Source organism: Abramis brama (genome assembly GCF_963993115.1).
Source record: "Abramis brama genome assembly, chromosome: 16".
Lineage (NCBI taxonomy): Eukaryota > Metazoa > Chordata > Actinopteri > Cypriniformes > Leuciscidae > Abramis > Abramis brama.
In genome coordinates this window covers 27,916,635-27,938,547 of record NC_139978.1, presented here as the reverse complement: position 1 = coordinate 27,938,547, position 21,913 = coordinate 27,916,635, and the positions used below count along the sequence as shown (strand labels likewise).

Below are 21,913 nucleotides of genomic sequence, written 5' to 3'. Positions count from 1 at the left end.
GCTCGCACTGACCCGACAGTGGAAACGCGGCTAATAGGTAATATAGCAAGGATATACATGGCAGACTGTGGGGCTCACTCAGGGTGGGATTTATGCTAATAGGTTGGTGCAGGTATGACGTCACTTTGTACGCTAACCGGCAGTTAGCATCACACTGGTTCCCTCGACAAAAACCCAATAGGATTTTCCATTGGCTTTTGGATTTATCGCAAAAAACAAGCTCTGTGATCAACAACAGTTTATGATATTTGCACGTTTTGTCGATCAAGATCATTTTCACAGATGAACACAACGTTTATGAATCTTTAAGCCTAAATCCAGTCACCAGAAGTAAAAAGCTAAAGGTAGGCTATAAACGAACTACACCACGGTCCCACGACTTCAACGTAATCATCACTAAGCTTCTGACAACTCTTTCAGTTTTTATTTACAAAACATTTTCCCAGAAAGTTTAAGGTTAGAATAGTTTATAAGAGCACAGTTATAAGCATAATGAGGCTGTAAAAGTGTATGAGCTTTCCTGTTCGGTGTGATGTTTAATGTCCCTGACAGCCTCTTGTCCCATTTAGCCACTTGTTAGCAAACCGCCTTTTTCAAGACACGTAACAGCTTAAGAAAACCACAAGTGGGGTAATACTAATGTATTTTATGTCCATTTAACCAAAAACTTGACTTCAGGACGATGAAACCGGAAGTGCTAAAATGCCAACTCGTTTCCACATTTTGGCCTACAAATTTACGTCATACCTGCACCACTCTATAGGGCTGATCGTCACCAGTCATGGGTGGGGCTTGTCCCTACTGTGACGTCAGTTTATTTTAAGGAGTGGGTGGATTTTTACCATTTTAGGCTGGCTGTTTACACACACTGTGGACACACATCAGTGTTCAAACACCATGTAAAAGTGAATTTTGCATAATAGGTCCCCTTTAAGACTTCAGATGCTGCTATGTGACTCTGGTGGCCCTGGAAATGTGTAAAGCAGCATTGAAAGAAAGAGAAAGATCCCCCCATAGAGAGATAACATGAACATCAGACAGTGAGATAAGGACCGCCGGCGCAATGCAGAAAGTCTATTTTGGGAGCGGGGAGAACGACTAGTGTGAGCAGCCCCAGTCAGACCCTCATTCAGGAGTCATAACGTCTCCCCTCTCACTCTTCGGTGATCACACCCAATGCAAATACCAGAATGCATTTAATTTAGCTTACACTGTCAGTAAGTGCGTCGAATTAACAAGTGAATGAAGTGGAAATGGTGGAGATTGATAATGGTCACAGATCATGTGTAAAAAAGGAAAGAAGCTATTGCATAATACACTATAACCAGGTTGCAGTTCAGTAGTGCATCTATAAATTTATGCTCTGTGGATTTTTAACACTAAAAGCTTTTATCCTAACGGATGTTATGCAATGAAGAGTATGTGACTCCTGGCGTACCTGCTGTAAATGCATTTCAAGGGATGAACAGTGAGATGATTTTAAGCAGTTTTATAAATCAGCAGATATATTATGGCATTGAGCACTGAGCAATGGTGGTGCTGGGACCCGATAATGGGTGTAGGTCTATTATGTTAGGATTGTGGACCGCAGGGGGGAAAAACAATTAAACTAACCATATTATCATGCATAATTAGATAAAACAATAAATAAGCTTATGAAGATGTAAAACATTGTTTGTCCTGACCGTGCTTTGAGGTGAATTATGCAGAGAGCATAAAACCAGCAATAAACACATCATTGATAAATATTATGCAATATGCTGTGCAGTTTGTACGTATGTTCAGGAGCCTAATGCATTAGTTGGCAGAGTGTTTCATATGTTAGGCTTTCAAATCACACTTTGGCTATTGTTTGTGCAAAATTGTCAAATTTCCAATTAAGAAAGAGTGACATTCATTTTATTGTTGCTGTTCAGAAGATGCTTATTGTGGCTATATGCAGCTCATGATAATACTAATCCGAGTGTAAGCACTTTTTTGTTTGCTTTTGTTCATTAAACTATGGTTGGCCACTTGATGTTGATGTCCAATGTTGAATCAGTTGAGAACCATTATGTTAAAACAAGAGTGCAGGTATTTGGTACTTCAATTTTATAATGACTAGCACAATTGTGCTATGTTGTGATTTACCAAAAACTCAAACAGTTACACCTGCCGAAGATAATTGAAGCTTTCTTTTACAAAGAAAGATACTATCGTTGGATGTGTTCTTTATGCTAATATTCTCCCAGGAGACTTTTTAAAATTCTCTACTATGCTTGTTTTCGGTCTGTTTTTGCTGATGTTGACAGATTGCTTTTTTCGATCAAGTGTTTTTAAAGTGCATGCATCAGAACCAGTGAATTCTCACTTATTTATTTATAATAGCTCATCTTGCTTTACGGAAGATGGTCTACAGTGGCCCCCAAAAGTATTGAGACACTTCAAAATACATGAATGTTTCATTGGATTAGATAATAAAATATCAAACCATGTGGCATGCAAAACGGGTTGTAAATACATCATAATAAATACATTACTGTTAATAAAAAAAAAGATATTAATTATTTTGTTCAGCAAAGTCTCATTGAATTGTTTTTTTTACAAAACAATTTTTATTTTTTTATTTTTTTCTATTTATCAAAAAATCTTGAAAAAAGGGTATTAAGGTTTCCGCAAAAATAATAATAGCTGGATGCCTTTGGCCATATAAGGGATTTCCTGGAACGTCATAAGTTATTACTTCTATGAGTCTGTTTTGGACTTTCTGCGCAAGGGAGCCCTCTGGCTTCCAGTATTAATGAAACATACATTACATGAGAGTTTAGCGCGTCAGGTCATGCATAGACTATCTTGTCTCTTTGAATTTAAATCTAGATTTATTCACAGTGGCCCATGACAACCTCTATGCGAACACACTTGAATTTACGTCTTATTAAAAGTGTGGGGGACACTCCTGCATATTCTATGTCTGTGTGGGTCTATGAGAAAGAGAAAGAGAAATCAGACCATGAGTGTCTTCTTGTCGCTGTTGTCTTGTTGTCTTTCCCTCTCAGTTTGAGGCGTCATTTGTTGTGTTAAAAAGCTACGTAAAGTGTACAGCTTGCACTGACAGAATCGATACGCTTTATTGCTGGAACGAAGAGGGCAGCAGGGGCTCTCGTTATGGGGTTGAAGAGGGATGACCACATGCCGACAGGGAAAGAGATCAACACAAGAACAGTAGTCTCACTCGGTCCTGCAATGTGTTTTCCTCCCACACAAACACATACACGCTCATAAACCAGGGATGTTTTGTCCAAGGGAGACGTTGCCTATGCAACAAAAATCAGATAAGAAAATGATTTATAGTGCAGAAATAAAAATGAAATATATGATCAGATAGTGTGAAAGTGAGGGGGTGACTATTAAATACAATTTTCTTTTTCTGTTGACTGCCCTGATGTCTCTCTTTAATTTAAAGAGAGAGTTCACCCAAAAATGAGTTACTCACCCTCATGTCATTTCAAAACCTGTATGACTTTCTTCTGTGGAACACAAAAGAAAATATTTTGAAAGTCAGTGGTGTCTTAGTTCGGCTGTACTGCTGAGAAACTTGCAAAATAAGTCTTGAAAGCTAACATGAAAAAGAATCATAAGATTGTAGATCATGATCCTTCCTGAAATTTTTTTTGCCATATTGCCCACCCCTACCCTGTGGTACGTGAATCTCAGGTGTACAATTTCATACCAAGGAAACAGCAATAGACTTCAACAACTTTAATTTTCAGGAAAAAGGTGGATAAAGCTGATTGAACACTGATTGAAACACTGAAGGATTTAGGGCAGTGTACTTGCCGAACTCTACTGCCCTGCCCTCTGTGAAGCGAGAGGAAATATATCGCTGGCAACAGGAAAAAACAAAGACTTGATATCGTCATGTGGATAGGAAGGAGGAATGTGGCCAAGCGCTTTCCAGATAAACACAATGAACGTCAGACGGGAACAGCTCGGCACACTCCGTCAGAGGCTGTTGTATTTGGATGTTATGGAAGCCACTGTTCATTTCAGGGTGATTTCATTTGTCTTCCCTTAAACGTTTATTGGAATAGCTTGTTTTTGTTAACAAGCTTTGTTAAATGTTATATATATTTTTATCGGCATTAAAGTGGGGTCAAGTAGTAGCCTACTGTAGATGGAAGTAGGCAAAACCAAACATGGCAAACAAGTAAAGAGACAATATGGACACAGTTGTCACATACAGTAGTCTTTTCTCTCAATGAGAAGGATTCGTGGAGTGCTTGTTGAGAAACTCTTGAAAGTCTGTCATTCAATGAAGTCCGGCCGCAATCAAAGGATTCGCGAGGAGAGAATGATACGCTTGAGCAGCCTTCCTCTCCGGAGGCACTCATGGATATGGTGAGAGCTTCCTTTAGCATGTAATGTATGTATTTGTGTGTTTGTGTTTCTGGTGAAGCTGATTGACCGTTGGGGGAGTGGCATCCACATCACAGCAATGTGTCAAGGAACATCCAGCGCTTTTCACATGCTAATTGTTTCATATGCGTCATATGCGATTGAGAGCACATGTCAGTTTGTTTGTGTGTGTGTGTGCGTGCCTGTTATTTGAACTGATGCAAATTGTCGCAGGTTGCCGGGCTCTCATCCATCAGCTTGCCATTCAGAGTAAATTTACTGTTTAATGGTGGACTCATTTCCTGCAGCTTCATCCAGCATTAAACGCTTGAGCAGGTTCACAGATGAGGGTGTATATCAGAAGCAGATTAGCAAGGGTGGTGGTTATAATTTCATCAGAATGGTGATTGTTGTGAGCCTATCGGAGCAGAACATCTCTAGCAGCCTAATATGATTATAGTAGTAGTTCATTTGTAGTTCATAGTCTTAAGGGTGAGACACACTGTTTGTATTTATTCACTGTCCATAATTATTTTCACACACACACACGCATGCACGCACGCACGCATACACACACACACAAACACACACACACACACACTCACATACTGTATATATATTACGTTCAAAAGTTTGGGGTCAGTAAGAATTTCTTTTACGATATTAAAAGTCTCTTATGCTCACCAAGGCTGCATTTATTTGATCAAAAGTACAGTAAAACATTTTGTGAAATATTACAATTTAGAATAACATTTTTTATTTTAATATATTTAAAAATGTAATTTATTCCTGTGATGGCAAAGCTGAATTTTCAGCATCATTACTCCAGTCTTCAGTGTCACATGATCCTTCAGAAATCATTCTAATATGCTGATTTGACGCTCAAGAAAAATTTGTTATTATCAATGTTAAAAACTGTGCTGCCTAATATTTTTGTGGAAACCCTGCATTCTTTTTCAGGATTCTCTGATGAATAGAAAGTTCAAAAGCATTTATTTGAAATAGACTTCTTAGACTTTTGTGTCAATGTCACTTTTAATCACTTTAATGTGTGTGAATAAAAGTAATTTTTTATAATATTTTACTGATATTCGTCAAAACTTTACATGTTAAGTTTATGCACCAAATATAGACATTTAACTTGAGAAGGGAGTTACATATTTGACGAATTATGTCTTATTTATTCATTTCATACAGCAATTTGTTTTATTACAAAAAAGTAAAAAGACAGCACTAGGCTATTTATTGTGGACTGAATGAAATAGATTTAATGTTTTTGATTTCTTGTGCCAAAAATCAATAACAAAAACAAACATTTAGAAAATGCTTCCGCTTCCTTTTCTCTCTTATACAAATATGACGGCTTTACAGCAACCTTTTCATATTTCAAATACAGGGACAATTTTTTCTTGAATCACTGCAGGCCCATCACATAATCCCTGACCGTGGACTTGCCAAGGCTCTGATTTTCCCTGGAAATACAGGCAATTGTGTAGCACTTCCCTTTAGCTTAGCAGAGGGGCTTGGCTGATAGATGCTTTATTGAATCTGCCGCTGGGCTCCTTGACAACAGTGAGGAACGAGTGGGTGTCTCGCTATTAGTTCACAATAAGAACACAGTGTCAGCACAGTCAGCGGGCGGCAATCAGCTCCATCCGTATTTCCAGCCCTGTTGATGCGGGAAGAACAGCGCCTGAAGCGACTAGCATAGTTAGCGGCCCACCGATGCTAACCCGATTCATTGCTGCCGTCATATTTCCTGTACGTTTCAAAACATCTCTCATGTCAGTGTGTGGGCTGCCACATTTCATACATTGATAGTCAGGCTTACACAATCTGCTTGTGCGATTGACGATAGCTTAACGGATGCGACGGGAACTTCAAATATGCCAAGGATGTGCACTATAGCTTCCTTTAAGGGACAAGGGGTTGCGTGACCCACCCAAAGAACAGCATTGTCACTTTACGGCCAACTTTTGCCCCTTTTTAACAGCACCTTTTCAATCGCATTCATTTGTCTGGGCTAATTTTACGTTGTTTGTGCGATAGTTGTTTTTTAGGCACACGAAGTTGTTCACATTAAGTAAAAAAAACGGCATCATTGCAGGGTAATTGTAATAATGCTAATAATGCTTCTGAGTGGTTGGCTCAATGGCATATTGTGAGCTCCCAGCTTTGCACTTCAGTGTCTCTTTTAAGTTGCAATTCACATAGCAATAGAGGTAATCCAAAGAACATCTTGGTCAGGAACAAATAAGCTACAACCCCAAAATTGCAAATGGACTTGAAATAATGAACGGGAACACTTCCAGTGTTCTCTGAGTTTTATGAGGAGTTTACTCAGAGCTCCCATCCACCCCCTGGCAAATATTGTTGCTTTTCCAAGGTGCCATCTGTCCTTGGAAGCATTGCCACCTGACTGTAAGAGCCAAGTCCTTGTACAAATGCAGGAGTGGGACTGGTGGCTTACATGTGTGAATCCTATACAAAGAGCCTTTGTGTCATAATTTGACATCTTAGGTGGTGAGAAATATTAGGAGTGGGCAATATTACCCAAGTCTTTTATCATGATATGAGTAATTTTATTTTGCGATAACGATATATGTGACCCATGAGTTCTTGCTATTTTAAAAACATTCTAAATGATGTATAATTGGTTGGAATCTGACAAAAAATGAATGAGCTACACCTGTTTGAAGTCGATAGAGTCAGCAAAGTCAATTTTGAGAAAAATCGAGTTAGAGTTTTTTGAAGGTCCCAAAACATAATCACCTACCAACCATACCTTAAAATCCCTGGCAATACAGTAACACCAAATTTGGCACACACCAAGTCAAACCCATATCTATAGGGAATAGGGAAAGTATATGCTCAACTTTATTGAACATTTTTATACAAAGAATATTTAACATTGTTACCTGACTGATTTTTCTGCTTAGCAGTCAGTTTGAGAAGCGTGTCAGTGGTTAAGGGCTTTCCATGTACCAATCCATGTAGCAAAATTATGCAACAAAATGTCAATAACAATAAATGGCAAATAAGCTATCTCATGTTAAATTAAATAAAAAAATTCTGTGAAATAAATTTCCTGCATGGATGTGTGGCCAGTGACACAGTTGCAGTAGCAAAGTTCATTTTAATACAGTCATGACAGTTTCATATTATGCCCATTCCCAACCATTGTTCAAGATTTGCTACAGTACATTAATGTCCACAATCATCTTGTTTTGATTGTGGCACATTATCACTGAAGTAGTCATTAATAAGTTTAACAAAATGTCCCATGTTAATTGCGACAAGATTCGCTGACCGCAGTGCATTTAAAGCATTAGTCATCGACTGTGCACTCTCACTATCATCCATATCCATTACATTATATTATTTGTAAACAAAGACTACGCGTCCACGCACATATGCATTCAAACGCGCATGCCTATAGACTAAACACGTAATTCGGATGTGCATGCCGTCACCGTTTTCAGAGATTCACGTTTTTTAAGTTTACATGGAGATGATCACGGTATCGTTTTCAAAACTCATTTTCAAAAACTTGCACTTTGAAACTTAATTCAAAGTTTGCATTCTCAGGCCACCAAAACGCTGTTGTCATGTAAATGAAAAAAAAAAGTTTTCAGTTGAAACCGGTGTTGTGTAAGTTAATAACTAAGGATTTTTACAACGGAAATGAATAAATCAAAACCTTACTTAAGATGAACAATGACTTTCTTCTAGAGCTGCTATAAAGCCAAAACTATCTTTGTTGCATTCATTTCACTGTAAAGCTGCTTGGAAAAAAATCTGTATTGTAAAAATCACTATATAAATGGTGACTTGACTTGACGTGAGTGCAAAACAGGCATATATCCACCAAATATTAAATTAAAAGCTTGAAAATGTGAAATTTCTGCCTTGTTCACTTTTCATGTTTTGTGCCACCGTGCAGGGTGTTTTGAATAATCACCAAAGGCGTTATTGCGTTTTATTTACATCAGCATGGATTTGAAAATCACATTTTATTGGTTCAGACACATGCCATAGAAAATTCACTATGAACATTCACAAAGTTAGAATTACAACGATACTAACAACTATAACACACACACACACACACACATAAATAATAGTAGAAGGTTGAAGCAAAAGTTTCTTGTCATTCAAGTGCTAACAGAAAATCTGTTTTGAACACTCATTCAAACATTTCTTAAGTCTGTATTGATCAGTCACTTTCCTTTTTATAGTAAGTATGCCTCACTAAACAACACAAATCATATGAAATTGAGAACTTTCCTGCCTGAAGTGATATACTGTACATATATGCCATATCACAGGACCAGTTGTACACTTTTGATGAAATGTAATATATGTTGCAGTGATGTATACTTCATTTGAATTGTTTTGGTTGTAAAGAAATTATACATACAGTACATATATTTTCAAAGTATGTTCTTTTTATAGTACACACTAATAAACTAATAGGCCTACATGTTTACCTATGAATATTTTAATGTAAAATTATGTATGAAAAAAATCAATTCAAAATTTTGATTTGATTTATTGAAACAAAGTTTGAACTCACACAGAAATTAATCAAACTTCTCAACTCTAACGTCATGGTCTTATCAGGGAGGATAGTGTGTGTGTATATATATATATATATATATATATATATATATATATATATATATATATATATGTAAACATTCAGTAAATATCAGCCGGATCATATACAATTTTCAAGTCTCTTATATGTTTGTCTAAGCCCAGTAGAGTAGTCATATAACTTTTATTCAGCAGCTTTTAACAGGAAATATCAATTTGCCCTTGACATGTTCAACTTCAATTGTGTTCTATTTTCCCCACAACATCCTCCCTCAGACCATTTAATCTGTGGGGAGAGAAAGGTCAGTACTGCAGTGTGATTATTGTGGAAATGCTTATGGCATAACAATGCATATAAAGCGTAAGTGTGACGTGACTCAGAAAGAACTTCCTTGAAGCATTTCAACAGAGAGCACCAGAGAGGGTAGGAGCACTTGTAAGCCTTTGTTTTGAGATTGACATTCAATGACACGTTTCTGTGGATGTGTTTCTTCTGATCCTCTCTGGACCTTCCTCTTTGATGCTGCCTTTTAGCATCCAGGTCCACACAGCTCAGTCACTTCATCTGAATAGCCTGTGAAATTTGCAATGCCCGGAGAGGTTAAGAGACAGTGTTATCTGTATATACTGGTTTCGTTTTAGCTTTATTTTAGGGCGAATTTCCCACACACAGATTACAAGCAGCAAGGATTTTCAATGGGAAATTACAGTTTACAGTGCAAGTTAATCCAGTTTTCTGGATCCTACAGTCGGAACATTTGGCAGCACCAGTTGAAATGAAACATTCAGTATTTTCATTATTAAAAACGGCTTTGGCAAAAGACTGCATGAGGAAATAAATGTGCAACGCTCACATTCAAATGTTTATGATTTAGTACAATCCTACATATTTCATTCTCACTTAGTGTTGCCAAACCTTCTGTTACGCGCAGCTTTGAGATAAAGATAGCATGTTGTCTAAGGACTTGTTGTGCTTTCACATAAAACTACATCAGCCAATAATCAGTTAATATAGCTGACCAAATATCTAACAGAAGAGTGAAAGTCTGGTTTTATTATATTTACAGATTCTTAAAGAAAACATTTTGGAAGTTTATCCTTGCTGTGGATGCATTATGCCATTGTTAACTTTTTTTGTCAACCCGTTTTCATGTTTTGCGTCATTCTCGCTTCAAAACAAACTCATGCTGGACTTATCAAATGACACCATGCCTTTCCTGTTTTAAAAAACATGCTGCTCTGGACAATACACTGAAATGCTGGCAAGAATATTGTATCTGAATCATTGTAAACTTTTAACTAAATATGATTTTTTTTTTTTTTTTTACTGGGAAAATTATTACATTTGCAGATATTTTACTTGTGTATAAAATTTTGCATGATATGGCCCCCACCCCCACTTAATGAGTTTATTAGACAAAATCATAACTCATCTACTAGAGCCACTAGTTGTGGGGATTGTATAATGCCACATAAAAGCTTTTGGGCAGTCAGCCTTTTCTTATAGCTGCACATACCTGGAATACTATACCTACAGAATTAAGAAATATTATATCGTTTACTTCTTTTTCTGCATTGATAAAACAGTGGTTATTGGATAATCAATCATGTCTTCATAATTTGGAGTAGTGGCTTGTTTCTGTCTCCTTATTTAAAGTAATTTTGTATTTGTGTTAATGCTAATAATGCTCTGGTTATGGCTATGTTTGCTGGAATGTGTTTTAACATGATTTCTTTATGTTGTATGGACTTGTGGACTTTTCTTTGCCATCAACCTGCCAGGGACTACAGATGAAAATTAGCCTGTATGGCTAAATCTGGCACATTTACATGATGGCCTTGAGTGCTCATGTTAATTATTGTGCATTGTCCCTTTAAAGAAGAAGAATAAAGATGTCACAACAAGTTCTGCAAATGAATGGGATGTATATTTAAATGTATGGATATTTGCCAGTCAAAGCAATCTGTATTCGCATACTCAGTTTAACTCTGTAGTCAGTGATTTTACTTTAATCTGTGTAGTGCAGGATGAGTCATCAATATTTTTGTTTTGGTTTGTTTTGTTTTCCAGCAAGAAAAATGTTTGCTAAATCTGATTTTGTTAACATTCAGTGGTACACTAGCATATATGCTCGTCTGCATGGGACGTGCATGTTTTTGCATGGGACGGATTTTTCCCGCTCACGCAAAAATATGTTAACTTCTCCCGCTCCCGTCTGCAACATTCATGTTTTGTCACGCTTCCGCCCAGAAAAGCCTGCATAAAAGTATAAATAGATTTTTTTTCAATACATCCATGAAGTTACGTGTCGCCTAGCCACAACCTATACATCCCAGCATAAACGCTCCTGATAAATGACTTGTTATTATAGCATCAACATTCACAAACCACTGTTAATTTTAACAGAAAAGCAAGCATAGGCTATTGCGTGCATGGTTTGGCATGGCAGAACCATATGGATATACAAGCCTCTATTAAATGTCTTTCAGCTGCAGAGTCTTGCTCTAGAGTCTAGAGCATGTGCTGATGACATCATTATGCTTTCGTACAATCACGGGTGTGACATCATTCAGCTGTGTCAGTCTAATCTAATCCTGTTACCACAGTCGCATGCCACTATCTTCACATGAAAACACCAGCTACAAGACAAACTGTGTATGCTTTAGTTTTGGTTGGATTGCTTATTTGAGGCTGTGTGATTTCATGCTTTGTGACACTATAGTCTGCTGTTGTGCTGTCACTATTTAAGTGTTCTGTTTTGTATCCTAGCTTCAAATCAAATAGATACAGAAATGTGGGCTATGTTTGGGTGTGCTGGTTGAATATTTGAACCTATGTGCAACGTATATTAGGGGTGGGTGATAAACAACGTCACGTGAGTGCGTAACCGCGATAGAGGCGATAGTCCTAAAAATTTCAACCGGTTAATAATGCCCACCCCTAATACCTATATAGTATTGTGAGTACAAATAGTGCTGGCTATTGCTCTCTCATCTGTCTTTGGTTGTGTCTGTCTGTAAGACTTTGTTTCTGTGCTTTTAGAGACATAGCATTTGACTTTCCTTTATGAAAGCAACTCCAGTAACCTTGGTAACGTTGAATAGAGTTTGAACATTTTCGCTTTCGAGTCTTTAAAAGATTATGAAATAAGCTTGAATACAGATGTAATAACATTTGCCTTCAATTTTAAAGGCCTTTTTGGTTGTAAAAATGACATTTTACATGAATATTCAGTGATAAAACAACTTTTGGACTTTAGGAAATATTGCTTTGTTCGTTTTTCTTGGTGCATAATCTGAGGAAGCTTTTATCTTTTTTTATCTAAGTTTCAGACTCTGTGAGTTCCTCAAGTGTACTGTAAGATTTATCACAGAGGCTGAGAGCTCTTGACTCCACCCAGTGAGATAACAAGCCTGTAACATTTTCCTGATTATTTAATGTTTAAATGAGTCATGTAATTGTACATGCAAGGCAGCCGGCTATTATACTTTGATCTTTTAAATCACATCTTTTAGGGCTCATAATACATCTTTAATATATGAAAAATGAAAGAAATTTTACTCAAACTTTAGCAGCATACACAAGTGCTCAGGGGTTTGCTGGTTAGTACGGCCCAGTTAGAACCACACTATCAGGTTCGAAACAGCTTCTTTCTCCACTGACGATCATTAGATATTAGACATGGATTATATTAGCTTCACACATCACAGCTCAGGATAGTTGCTACTGAGGGCTTGGTGCACATTCTTGATAAGTCATGATTTCATGGTTTTGCAGCTTGATTACTTACATGGCATTTACGGCTGAGGTGATTGGTTCATGTCTGTGGTTCGAACCACCTGCATCAGTTGAGCAACTCCCATTGAGATGAATAGGAATTCTAAATAAATGCTCCAGGTTTTATTTACATGCTTGGTTATCGTATGTTGTCTTGAAAAGCTGAATCTGGTGAGACAAAGCAGATCCTTGTTATCTCACATATATTCCCTTGGAGGAATGTTCATCGAGCAGTGACAGAAGTTAGTGACTGTTTCATCTGTCTGTTTTGTCATGCACGACTCAGTTCAACTGTGCCTGCCATAATTAATTCATCTGTTTGTTGAGTTCATGGTCAGACGCATATGGCATTCAAGCTGTCTTGTTCGTTTAAACCCAATACAAGCAGTTGTAAAATATGTATCTATTTCTCTGCTGCTGGATTTGAAGTAGAGCATGTTGAGCTCATTGGACACACAAGGTGAAACCGAGGTGTGTTCCTTTATGCTTTGCAATACAGTTACTTTAAAATTTAAGGAATAACTCACAATTTACTTACTCTTATGTTTTTACAAACCTGTATGGTTTTCTTTTTCCATGGGCATTTTATAAGAGAATTTTACTTGTTAAAACATTTAATAGTTCAGTTGTAATATGTATTTACTTTTGGGGAATGTATGTGTATTGAATATTTGAATATATATATATATATATATATATATATATATATATATACTTATTAAATATTACTATATATATATACACATACACACACACACACCTATATATATATATATATATATATATATATATATATATATATATATATATATATATATATATATATATATATATATATAGGTGTGTGTGTGTATGTGTGTATATATATAGTAATATTTAATAAGTATTTACTTTTGGGGAATGTATGTGTATTGAACATATATATATATATATACATAAAAATATAACAAAAAAATAATAATAATGATATTTATTTATTTATTTTCTCCATTTCTACTTTTGTGTTCCTCAAGTATATGTAATAATAATTTATTTTTGGGGAATGTTTGTGTCTTGTATGTACAGTATATATGTATGTAGGTATGTTAAAAGCATTTAATTATTTATTATTTTTATTGTTTTTTCATTGTCAAAATTTATATATAATACAAATGAAAAAATAAATAATAAGGATATCTATTTATTTTCTCCATTTCTCCCTTTGTGCTCCTCAGAAGTTACAAATTATATGAGGGTATATAAATAGTCAACTTCACAATTTTTCACCTTCATTTATATAGCACTTTTAACAATATAGCAAATAATGAACTGTTTGTTTAAATCTTGGTAATAGACATGGAAGTGCTAGTAATTTGTATATAACCAGTCTCAAGGGAAATTTTTCTTATAATGAGCCTATTGACTAAGATGCCTCTCACACACAAAGCACAAATCACATCCCAGCACACACAGGTTACAGAGTAAACCGATTCCCACACAGCTTTGGCCAAAGGCCAGCACTGAGGTACGTCATAAGCCAGTCAGGTGTGCGACAATTGGCCACATGCAGACAGGCTAATTAGCTGATCACTCTTCCTCGACAGTGGCTGTGTGTGAGCAGCCCGGCCGGCCTGCGCGAACACCTGGTGACTTAGGAGAAAGCTGTTTAACCCCTCTGCTCCTCTCGGGAGGCCATGAAATCCATCATGTTTCTGAGGTATTGCACAGTCTACAAGCCAGGGCGGTACTTGCAACCCCATGAGCATGAGCAGTTTGTGTTTGTTTCGATAGAGTTGTGTATATCGAGACAAAGCTGATTGAGGCTGTAGAGAAGACGAATTAGATTGAGTTGCACCAGCTGGAAAATTAACTTTAGACATGCACACCTACAGTAGTTGTTAGCTGTGCGGTTTAATGAATTAATGGGATGAGGGCTAATGCATTTTTCACTGCAAACAAACTTAAGACTTGCTATTTACTAAAAGTTTATTGCTTAAAAGTGATATTTGCGATTTTTAAAATGTTTTCCTGACATTTTCCCCAAATCGTGCAGCCCTAATATAATCCACTTTTCAAGAACTACAACAAACGGCTCATTTGACTACAATGCGATTTTTCCGGGCTTTATAAAGTCATAATGTTACTCATTTAAATAATCTCCACCCACGGATTAGGCAAAAAAGCGGACCAGGCCTGGTTGAGCTGCTGCTTTTTCAAAGAGATGCTGTTTTTTCCACAACTCATTTGTTTGACCTTCCTAAGGTGGACAAACTTAGAGTGGTTAACATTTATTTTAAATACTGTTCCTGAACATTATAATCCCAATGTTTATCTGTGTGCTGCACATTTTACGGAGAGCAACTTCCAGAACCACAATGCAGGCCACACATAAAAGCATCTCTTGAAATGAAGCAGTTTCAACTTTCTGGGACAATCTGTTGTTGGATCACAACTTGTTAGTATGTCTTATTATTTGTAGTTGCGTTTTCTATTAACAGTTCTAATTATAAGTTTTATGCTGTTGCTACGCTCTCCTGCTAGCCAACATTAGTGTTAATATAGTGTTGTTTACTATAGCTTTTGTAAGCTCTTGTTTTTGTAAGAGTGTTCACTGCCCCTTTGGAAATTGCCGCCCCTCCAAATGTTTTTGTGATCAATTACTGTTTGTATAACAATAATTATAACCATAGTAACAAATATCATGATTAAATAGTGGATAACATCATATCTATAATGTATATCTATAATCTCTGAAACGTCCTGTAAAATCCGTGCTTGCAAACTCTGTGCATGAAATCCGTTCTGGATGCTCCTGTTGTTTGTTAACAATAACATTGTCAGGGTCTTAATTGGGCTCGAATTGGTTTGAAATTGCCACCATCCTTGATTTACACTCGCTGTTGTGGAGGGGCGGGACATTTCCTGAACACACGCTAAGCGCTGCCAATCACAACACACTGGGCCAGCTAACCAATCACAGCACATTTCGGAAGGAGGGGCTTCATCGAAAAAGACTTGTTCGAGACAGACTGGGGAGACAGGAGCAGTGATAATGTAAGTGATAATCAAGCATGAAAGCTAGCAAATTCTAATACACCTCAAAAAACAAAATCAAAACTTCGTAAAAGGGCATATTAGGACCCCTTTAAAGAGCTCACTCATTTAAAGTGGCTGACTACGTACTGCGGCACACTCTCATACTATTCACAGAAAGTTGTTGTGCATTTGTGTCGACGCTAATATATACTCCTATTATTACTAATAATTTATTTCATTATTTTATTGTCATTTACAAGTAAAAACATCACAATTACAGCCTTATAGAGCAATGTTGCAAAACCGTCCCTTTCTGCCACCTGGTGGTGATTTTGTGAACGAGGGTCACATGTGACTTGATTGTATTTAACGCTGCGGCGGTAATAGGCATTTCGATTGATTACCTACTGTAGTTATCAGTATACTTATTGATTTGAATGTGCTTTTAAAGTTAATTAAAATAGGCAGAGTAATTATTACAATAATGGCAGATTTTATGTCATGGCAAGATAAATGAATTAAACCTAAAAATGCTGTGCAAACTTCCACCTTAATTTTGTATATACTACAAACACTTTATTTTTGTTTTTACAGTGTAGTGGCACAGTTAAAAGCTCTACTGTGCCAGCTGTAAATTTGGGTGTTTGGCTCCAATGGCACTAAAAAGTGAGAGTTTATTAGCAAGCGTTGAGTGATGTTACAAGTGATGTTACAATGCCGTTCTACTACCTCCATGCCTTTGAGCGAGTTATTTAGCTTACTCCAGAGGGAGTTCCTGTTCCTGACCATTGCTGAATGATTCATACAGGTGCAGGAATCATGACCAGATCTTTGTCATCTCTCGGGAAAATAGGTTCAAGATAACGTTCGGCATTGCTTCCAGGAGACGGGAGAACTGTGTTGCTGCCAGGTACACAAGACGTCAGTGATGCTCGCTGACAGTGAGAGATGCCGTGGCTTTTTCTCACCTTCTACTGAAGAACAGTGATGGATGATGAGAACTACCTCCCTGCCTGCATAAAAAGCCCCACACTTTGTCTTCAGGAAGGGCAGTTGTAATGGCATTATATAGCAGGTTAGCCTGGATAAGCTGAGTTTATTATAGGCTATACTTGGCAGAGCTTAAAGGGATATTCATCACTAGCAGCTTTGATTGTCGTTTGATGGTAATGAACGATAAATGCGCATGTTAATATGGAGCTTTCGCTACACTTGGATGCCTGAAGCTCATTCCAGAGCTTCATCTCTCAATATATGTGTATATAATATATTCATGTACTCTGTGGCAAATTTGATTTTTGCTATGAAACACCATGTTCATTACATAAGAGTCATGTGGTAATGGGTTTTTGGCCTTGGACATATTTTTCAATCGCTGTGACTGCATTTTTTTCGCCCTCCTGTTGTGATGAGTCTGAGTGAGAGACCCTCGTGTTAAAGTACGTGTGGTTAGTGATAGAGTGCTCCCTAGTGGTAACTAAAAGAATTTATACAATATAAAATATATATTTATATGTTTATGTATAATTATTATATCAATCTTTATTTATTTATTTTCTAATAAAAATAAATTGTCTATGTATTTACACAATTTATTACGTTCCAGCTCTGCACTGTCTGCACAACTAATCCATTAAAAATGTATTTATATTCGTCTAATAAACTATTATCAAGCCTTTAAAGGAATATTTCACCCAAATATGAAAATTCTGTCATCATTTACTCACCCTTAAGTTGTTCCAAACCTGTATAATTTTTTTTTTAATGTTGAACACAAAATATGATATTTTAAAGAATGTTGGGAACTAGACAGTTGACGATAGCCATTGACTTCCATAGTAGAAAAAAAAAATACTATGGATGTCAATGGCTACCGTCAACTCTCTGGTTACCAACATTCTTTAAAATATTATATTTTGTGTTCATTAGAAGAAAGAAACTCATACAGGTTTGGATCAACTTAGGGGTGAGTAAATGATGACAAATTTTTGGGTGAAACGTCCCTTTAAGAATAAGCTTTTAAATCCGAAGGTGTTTTATGATCATTAAAAACAAATTCAGTTGTGTCTTTATTGTAGGATATTAGTTTATCATGTATGTTTTTCTTGTAAAGCTGAGGAAATCATATGGGCTTTTGGTATTAGATAATGATTTGATTTAAGGAGGTTAACAGATCTTACGTGTTGTTTTAGTGTCAAGTGTTTTTCTTTAGTAATTTCAGTGTGCCACATGAACACAGTTTAATCTTTCAATTAAAATCTGTATTCATTATATAGTTGACAGAATCCACAAATTACACAGTTACAAAACTATAGTCCTTTTGACAACCTCACCATGTTTAACTGGCAAAATGTGTTTTATATAATAAATATTTGCATTTATATGTTGCCTGCAAAAAAAGTCCCTATTTTTGAATGGCCGTTAATGGAGAAAGGTGTTTTTTGCCCCTTGTGGTGTAGTTATAGCATCTCCCAACAGTGGCTAACTAGACAAAACTTGAGACCTTGCAAGAGACTGTAATCTCTCGGTCTTCAGATATAATCTGTTAGTTTGCTGCCATCTAGTGAATAAAGTAGAATTTTTAGTGACAGAGATTTAAGAGAGGAACATGTATGTTCTAAAAATTAAGTTCACTGCTCTGTCGGTTGTATTTAGTTTCAGTATTATCACTCCTTTAAGTTCCAATAGAGGGGATTATTCAGTGATCATTAATGCTGCAAGTTCTTAAATTTTGCTATTCTTGTACAACATTAGCAACTATTTTCTCAAGAAATTGTCACCAGTGCTTGGTCACAATGTTATGGGGTTGAAGTAAACTGGGCATTGGGTTTTCTGAATGTATTTTAGTGCATTTCTTTTCTTCAATAATTATTATTTTAATGGTCCTTGGCCTGAAAAAGGTTGAAGACACCTGGTCTGTGGGATTTGCACCTGTTGTATTATCTGCTAGGGGGAAATCATAAATCTGATAGCTTAGAAAAATCACAGCAGATAATAAATAGGAGGAATCATTACGGGATGGTGTGGGTTAAATGGCAAAGTTTAATAGTTTGGGGCTGGATTAAGGTTTGGAATGAACCACAAACCCATGAGTGATAGTAATAGCATCACTAATGAGTTGCAGTTTAAAGGGTTAGTTCACCCAAAAATGAAAATTCTGTCAGTAATTACTCACCCTCATGTTGTTCCAACCGCGTAAGACCTTCGTTCATCTTCGGAACATAAATTAAGATATTTTTGATGAAATCTGAGTGCTGGATCACTTCTCCATAGGCTGCTAGGTGACCGAAACTTGCTGGCCCAGAAAAGTTATTAAAGAGATCGTTAATATAGTCCAAGTGACTACAGTGGCTCAATCTTAAGTATATCAAGCGACGAGAATACTTTTTGTGCGCAAAAACAAACAAAAATAACGACTTTATTCCACTATTCATTTCCTTCTCTCTGGGCCTCGTAGTGTTTTTGCGCTGCGCGTCTGTGTTGCACGTCAACACGCATCACACACATGACCAGCGTCGGCCAATAGTGAGCCTACGTGGTGACGTGCAACACAGACGCGCAGCGCAAAAACACTACGTGAACCAACTAGAGGCCCACTGAGAAGGAAATGAATAGTGGAATAAAGTCGTTATTTTTGTTTGTTTTTGCGCACAAAAAGTATTTTCGTCGCTTGATATACTTAAGATTAAGCCACTGTAGTCACTTGGACTATATTAACGATCTCTTTAATAACTTTTCTGGGCCAGCAAGTTTCGGTCACCTAGCAGCCTATGGAGGAGTGATCCAGCACTCAGATTTCATCAAAAATATCTTAATTTGTGTTCCGAAGATGAACGAAGGTCTTACGCGGTTGGAACAACATGAGGGTGAGTAATTACTGACAGAATTTTCATTTTTGGGTGAACTAACCCTTTAATGCACAAGCAGATGCTAAACAGATTTCTGTAACACAGAATGAATAAATGAAATAGTACATACAGTGTATAACAAGACATTAGGTGTAGTACACAGGAGAGACTACATTAGCAGGCCAAAGCTGTTCCACTGCACCATAGGTTAAATTGGCTGTAAGTAAAAATATAGTGTCTGTGGCATCTTCTTGTTTGCGAGACTATGTTCTTGATGTGCGTCAGCCCCGTCTGTCTGATTAAGGGCAGAGAGTCGGGGCATAAAAGCTTTTTAGAAATGGCACAGAGTCAATATAAGTATGATTGGAGCAGATCAGGAGAATTCTACGAAAGGTGCGTGTGGGATTTTGCACGCTTAGACACTCACACGCTGACTCTGGTTGGTCTTCATTAAAGTTTATTAACGGCTGATTGAGTTTACTGATCTCGCCAATGATTTCAGCACCTACCTGCTTCTTGTTCACCCACCTCCTGCTCTCTCTCTCTCTCTCTTTCTCCCTCCTCTTCCTTTCTGCACATCCTCCAGTCCTCACTCAATCTCTCCACTCTCATTTATCCTCACAGTACTGAAAGCTTGGTCAAACTGACCCAGGAAGGCTTGCTCAGCTGTAGTTGGTCTCGTTCAGCATTGATTGTAAGTCGAGAATGAGTTTGCCAGCAAACTCAGAACTTTGTTCTCTGGAGAGGATTGCCCGTTATCGTAGCGCTTGCATCAATGGCTCACCGTATGCCATCAACAAACCCATTGACATCAAGCCAAGGAGGAAATGGTAAAGCTTTATATGTGTGATGTGTGTCAGAATAGTCAGCTGCTACGTTTTTGTAGGACTGGATCATAATTTGGAAGATGTGTCGTGCTTGTTAAATGTTTCCCTGTTGAGTTATGTGGAACGAAATACAGATGTTTCGTATTTTGTTCTGTTCATCCTTCTAACCTAGACTAATTAATGAATAATAATAATATAAATGTATAATATAAATTTAATAAATGTATTTTATTTAGAGGTGCCTTTCAAAACACTCACCTTACAATTTAATGACAGTCATAAAATACATCTGTTTAACATTAATTCCATAAATTAAAACTAAAAGATGAGTTTTAAGTCATGATTTAAAAGTAATAAGACAATTTCTTTTTGACTCAGTTTGGATCACGTATTATGTGACTGCTGATGGTCTATGATTATACTTCAGCATGTTACAAATTTTTTTATTTAAAAGAAAATGCATGTAAATATGTCAGATGTTTTTTTAGCCTGTGGTTAATGATAGGATGCGATAACCAGCTGGTTATGAGCCCATTGATTTCCTTAAAGATCCTTTAATGCTTCTCGCCACCGATAAACCTATCTGTAGATCTGTTAGGTAAATGGCAATAAATAGGTTGAATTGAGTGGCAATCGTGACCTGTGCTGTGCAAATGTCAGATATTGTGGGAACTTGCATAACAAATGTGTATTCATTTATAAAAAGATTCATATTAGTAGTATTACTACTAAATACACTATAATGTCATTGTTTTGATATCTGCACTGTCCAACAATGAGCAGGTGTGTGTCAATAACTACAGTACACATTGAGAGAAATTTGAATGTGTGTGTGTGTGAGTGGAAGAGAGTAGGTCAGTGTGTATTGGGCCTAAGACAAATGCTTGGCAACAGAGAATCGCTATCAGATATGTGCCTTATGCTAATGCCAATAAAGCACACACACACACCCTCTCAAACACACTTATAACACACACACACTTATTTACACACTACCATTAAACCCAGACTTAGAATGGACAGGTCAGAAAACGTGAAGTATAAATTCAATTCCAGTATAGATTCAAACTTTGTAGGTGAAGAAAGAAAATCAAGTTATATTTATCCAACTGGATTTTTCCCAGAATAGTGGCACAGACCCATTTAGATTGTCTGCACTGTGTTCGTTATTCTTCCGGCATTGGCCCACTAATGTTGCGTCTGTCTGTGCATGATTTTATTTCATCCAAGTAATTATGAGTCGGTGGTTTAACACATTTATCATATTTAGGACATATTCAACACTTCTAAAATAGCTTCGTTTTTCTTAGATTAACTCCTGATGATTTATTTTCATCAATAATTGGTTGTAGGCGAGTGGGAGTGTGATATGGAGATGAGTGCATGTGGAGATGCAGCAGGACAGTATCCGACACTTACAATCTGGAATCAATGTAGTACTTTTAGACAGACAGCATGGAAAGTTCTCTTGG

At 36.8% G+C, this 21,913-nt stretch overlaps 1 protein-coding gene across 3 annotated transcripts in view; it reads left to right on the top strand.

Moving 5' to 3' along the window:
- The window catches only part of pde4d (phosphodiesterase 4D, cAMP-specific), a 135,945-nt gene that overhangs the window by 83,387 nt on the left and 30,645 nt on the right, over positions 1 to 21,913 (top strand). Inside the window, exon 1 of one of the 3 annotated variants that reach the window (XM_084086453.1) lies at positions 4,136 to 4,377. The exons of the other annotated variants lie outside the window; for them this stretch is intronic. Coding sequence (XP_083942579.1) covers positions 4,238 to 4,377 — 140 coding nt within the window. The 5' untranslated portion in view covers positions 4,136 to 4,237. Of the gene's footprint in view, positions 1 to 4,135; positions 4,378 to 21,913 lie in introns of those variants that run through there. 3 annotated transcript variants of the gene reach the window in all.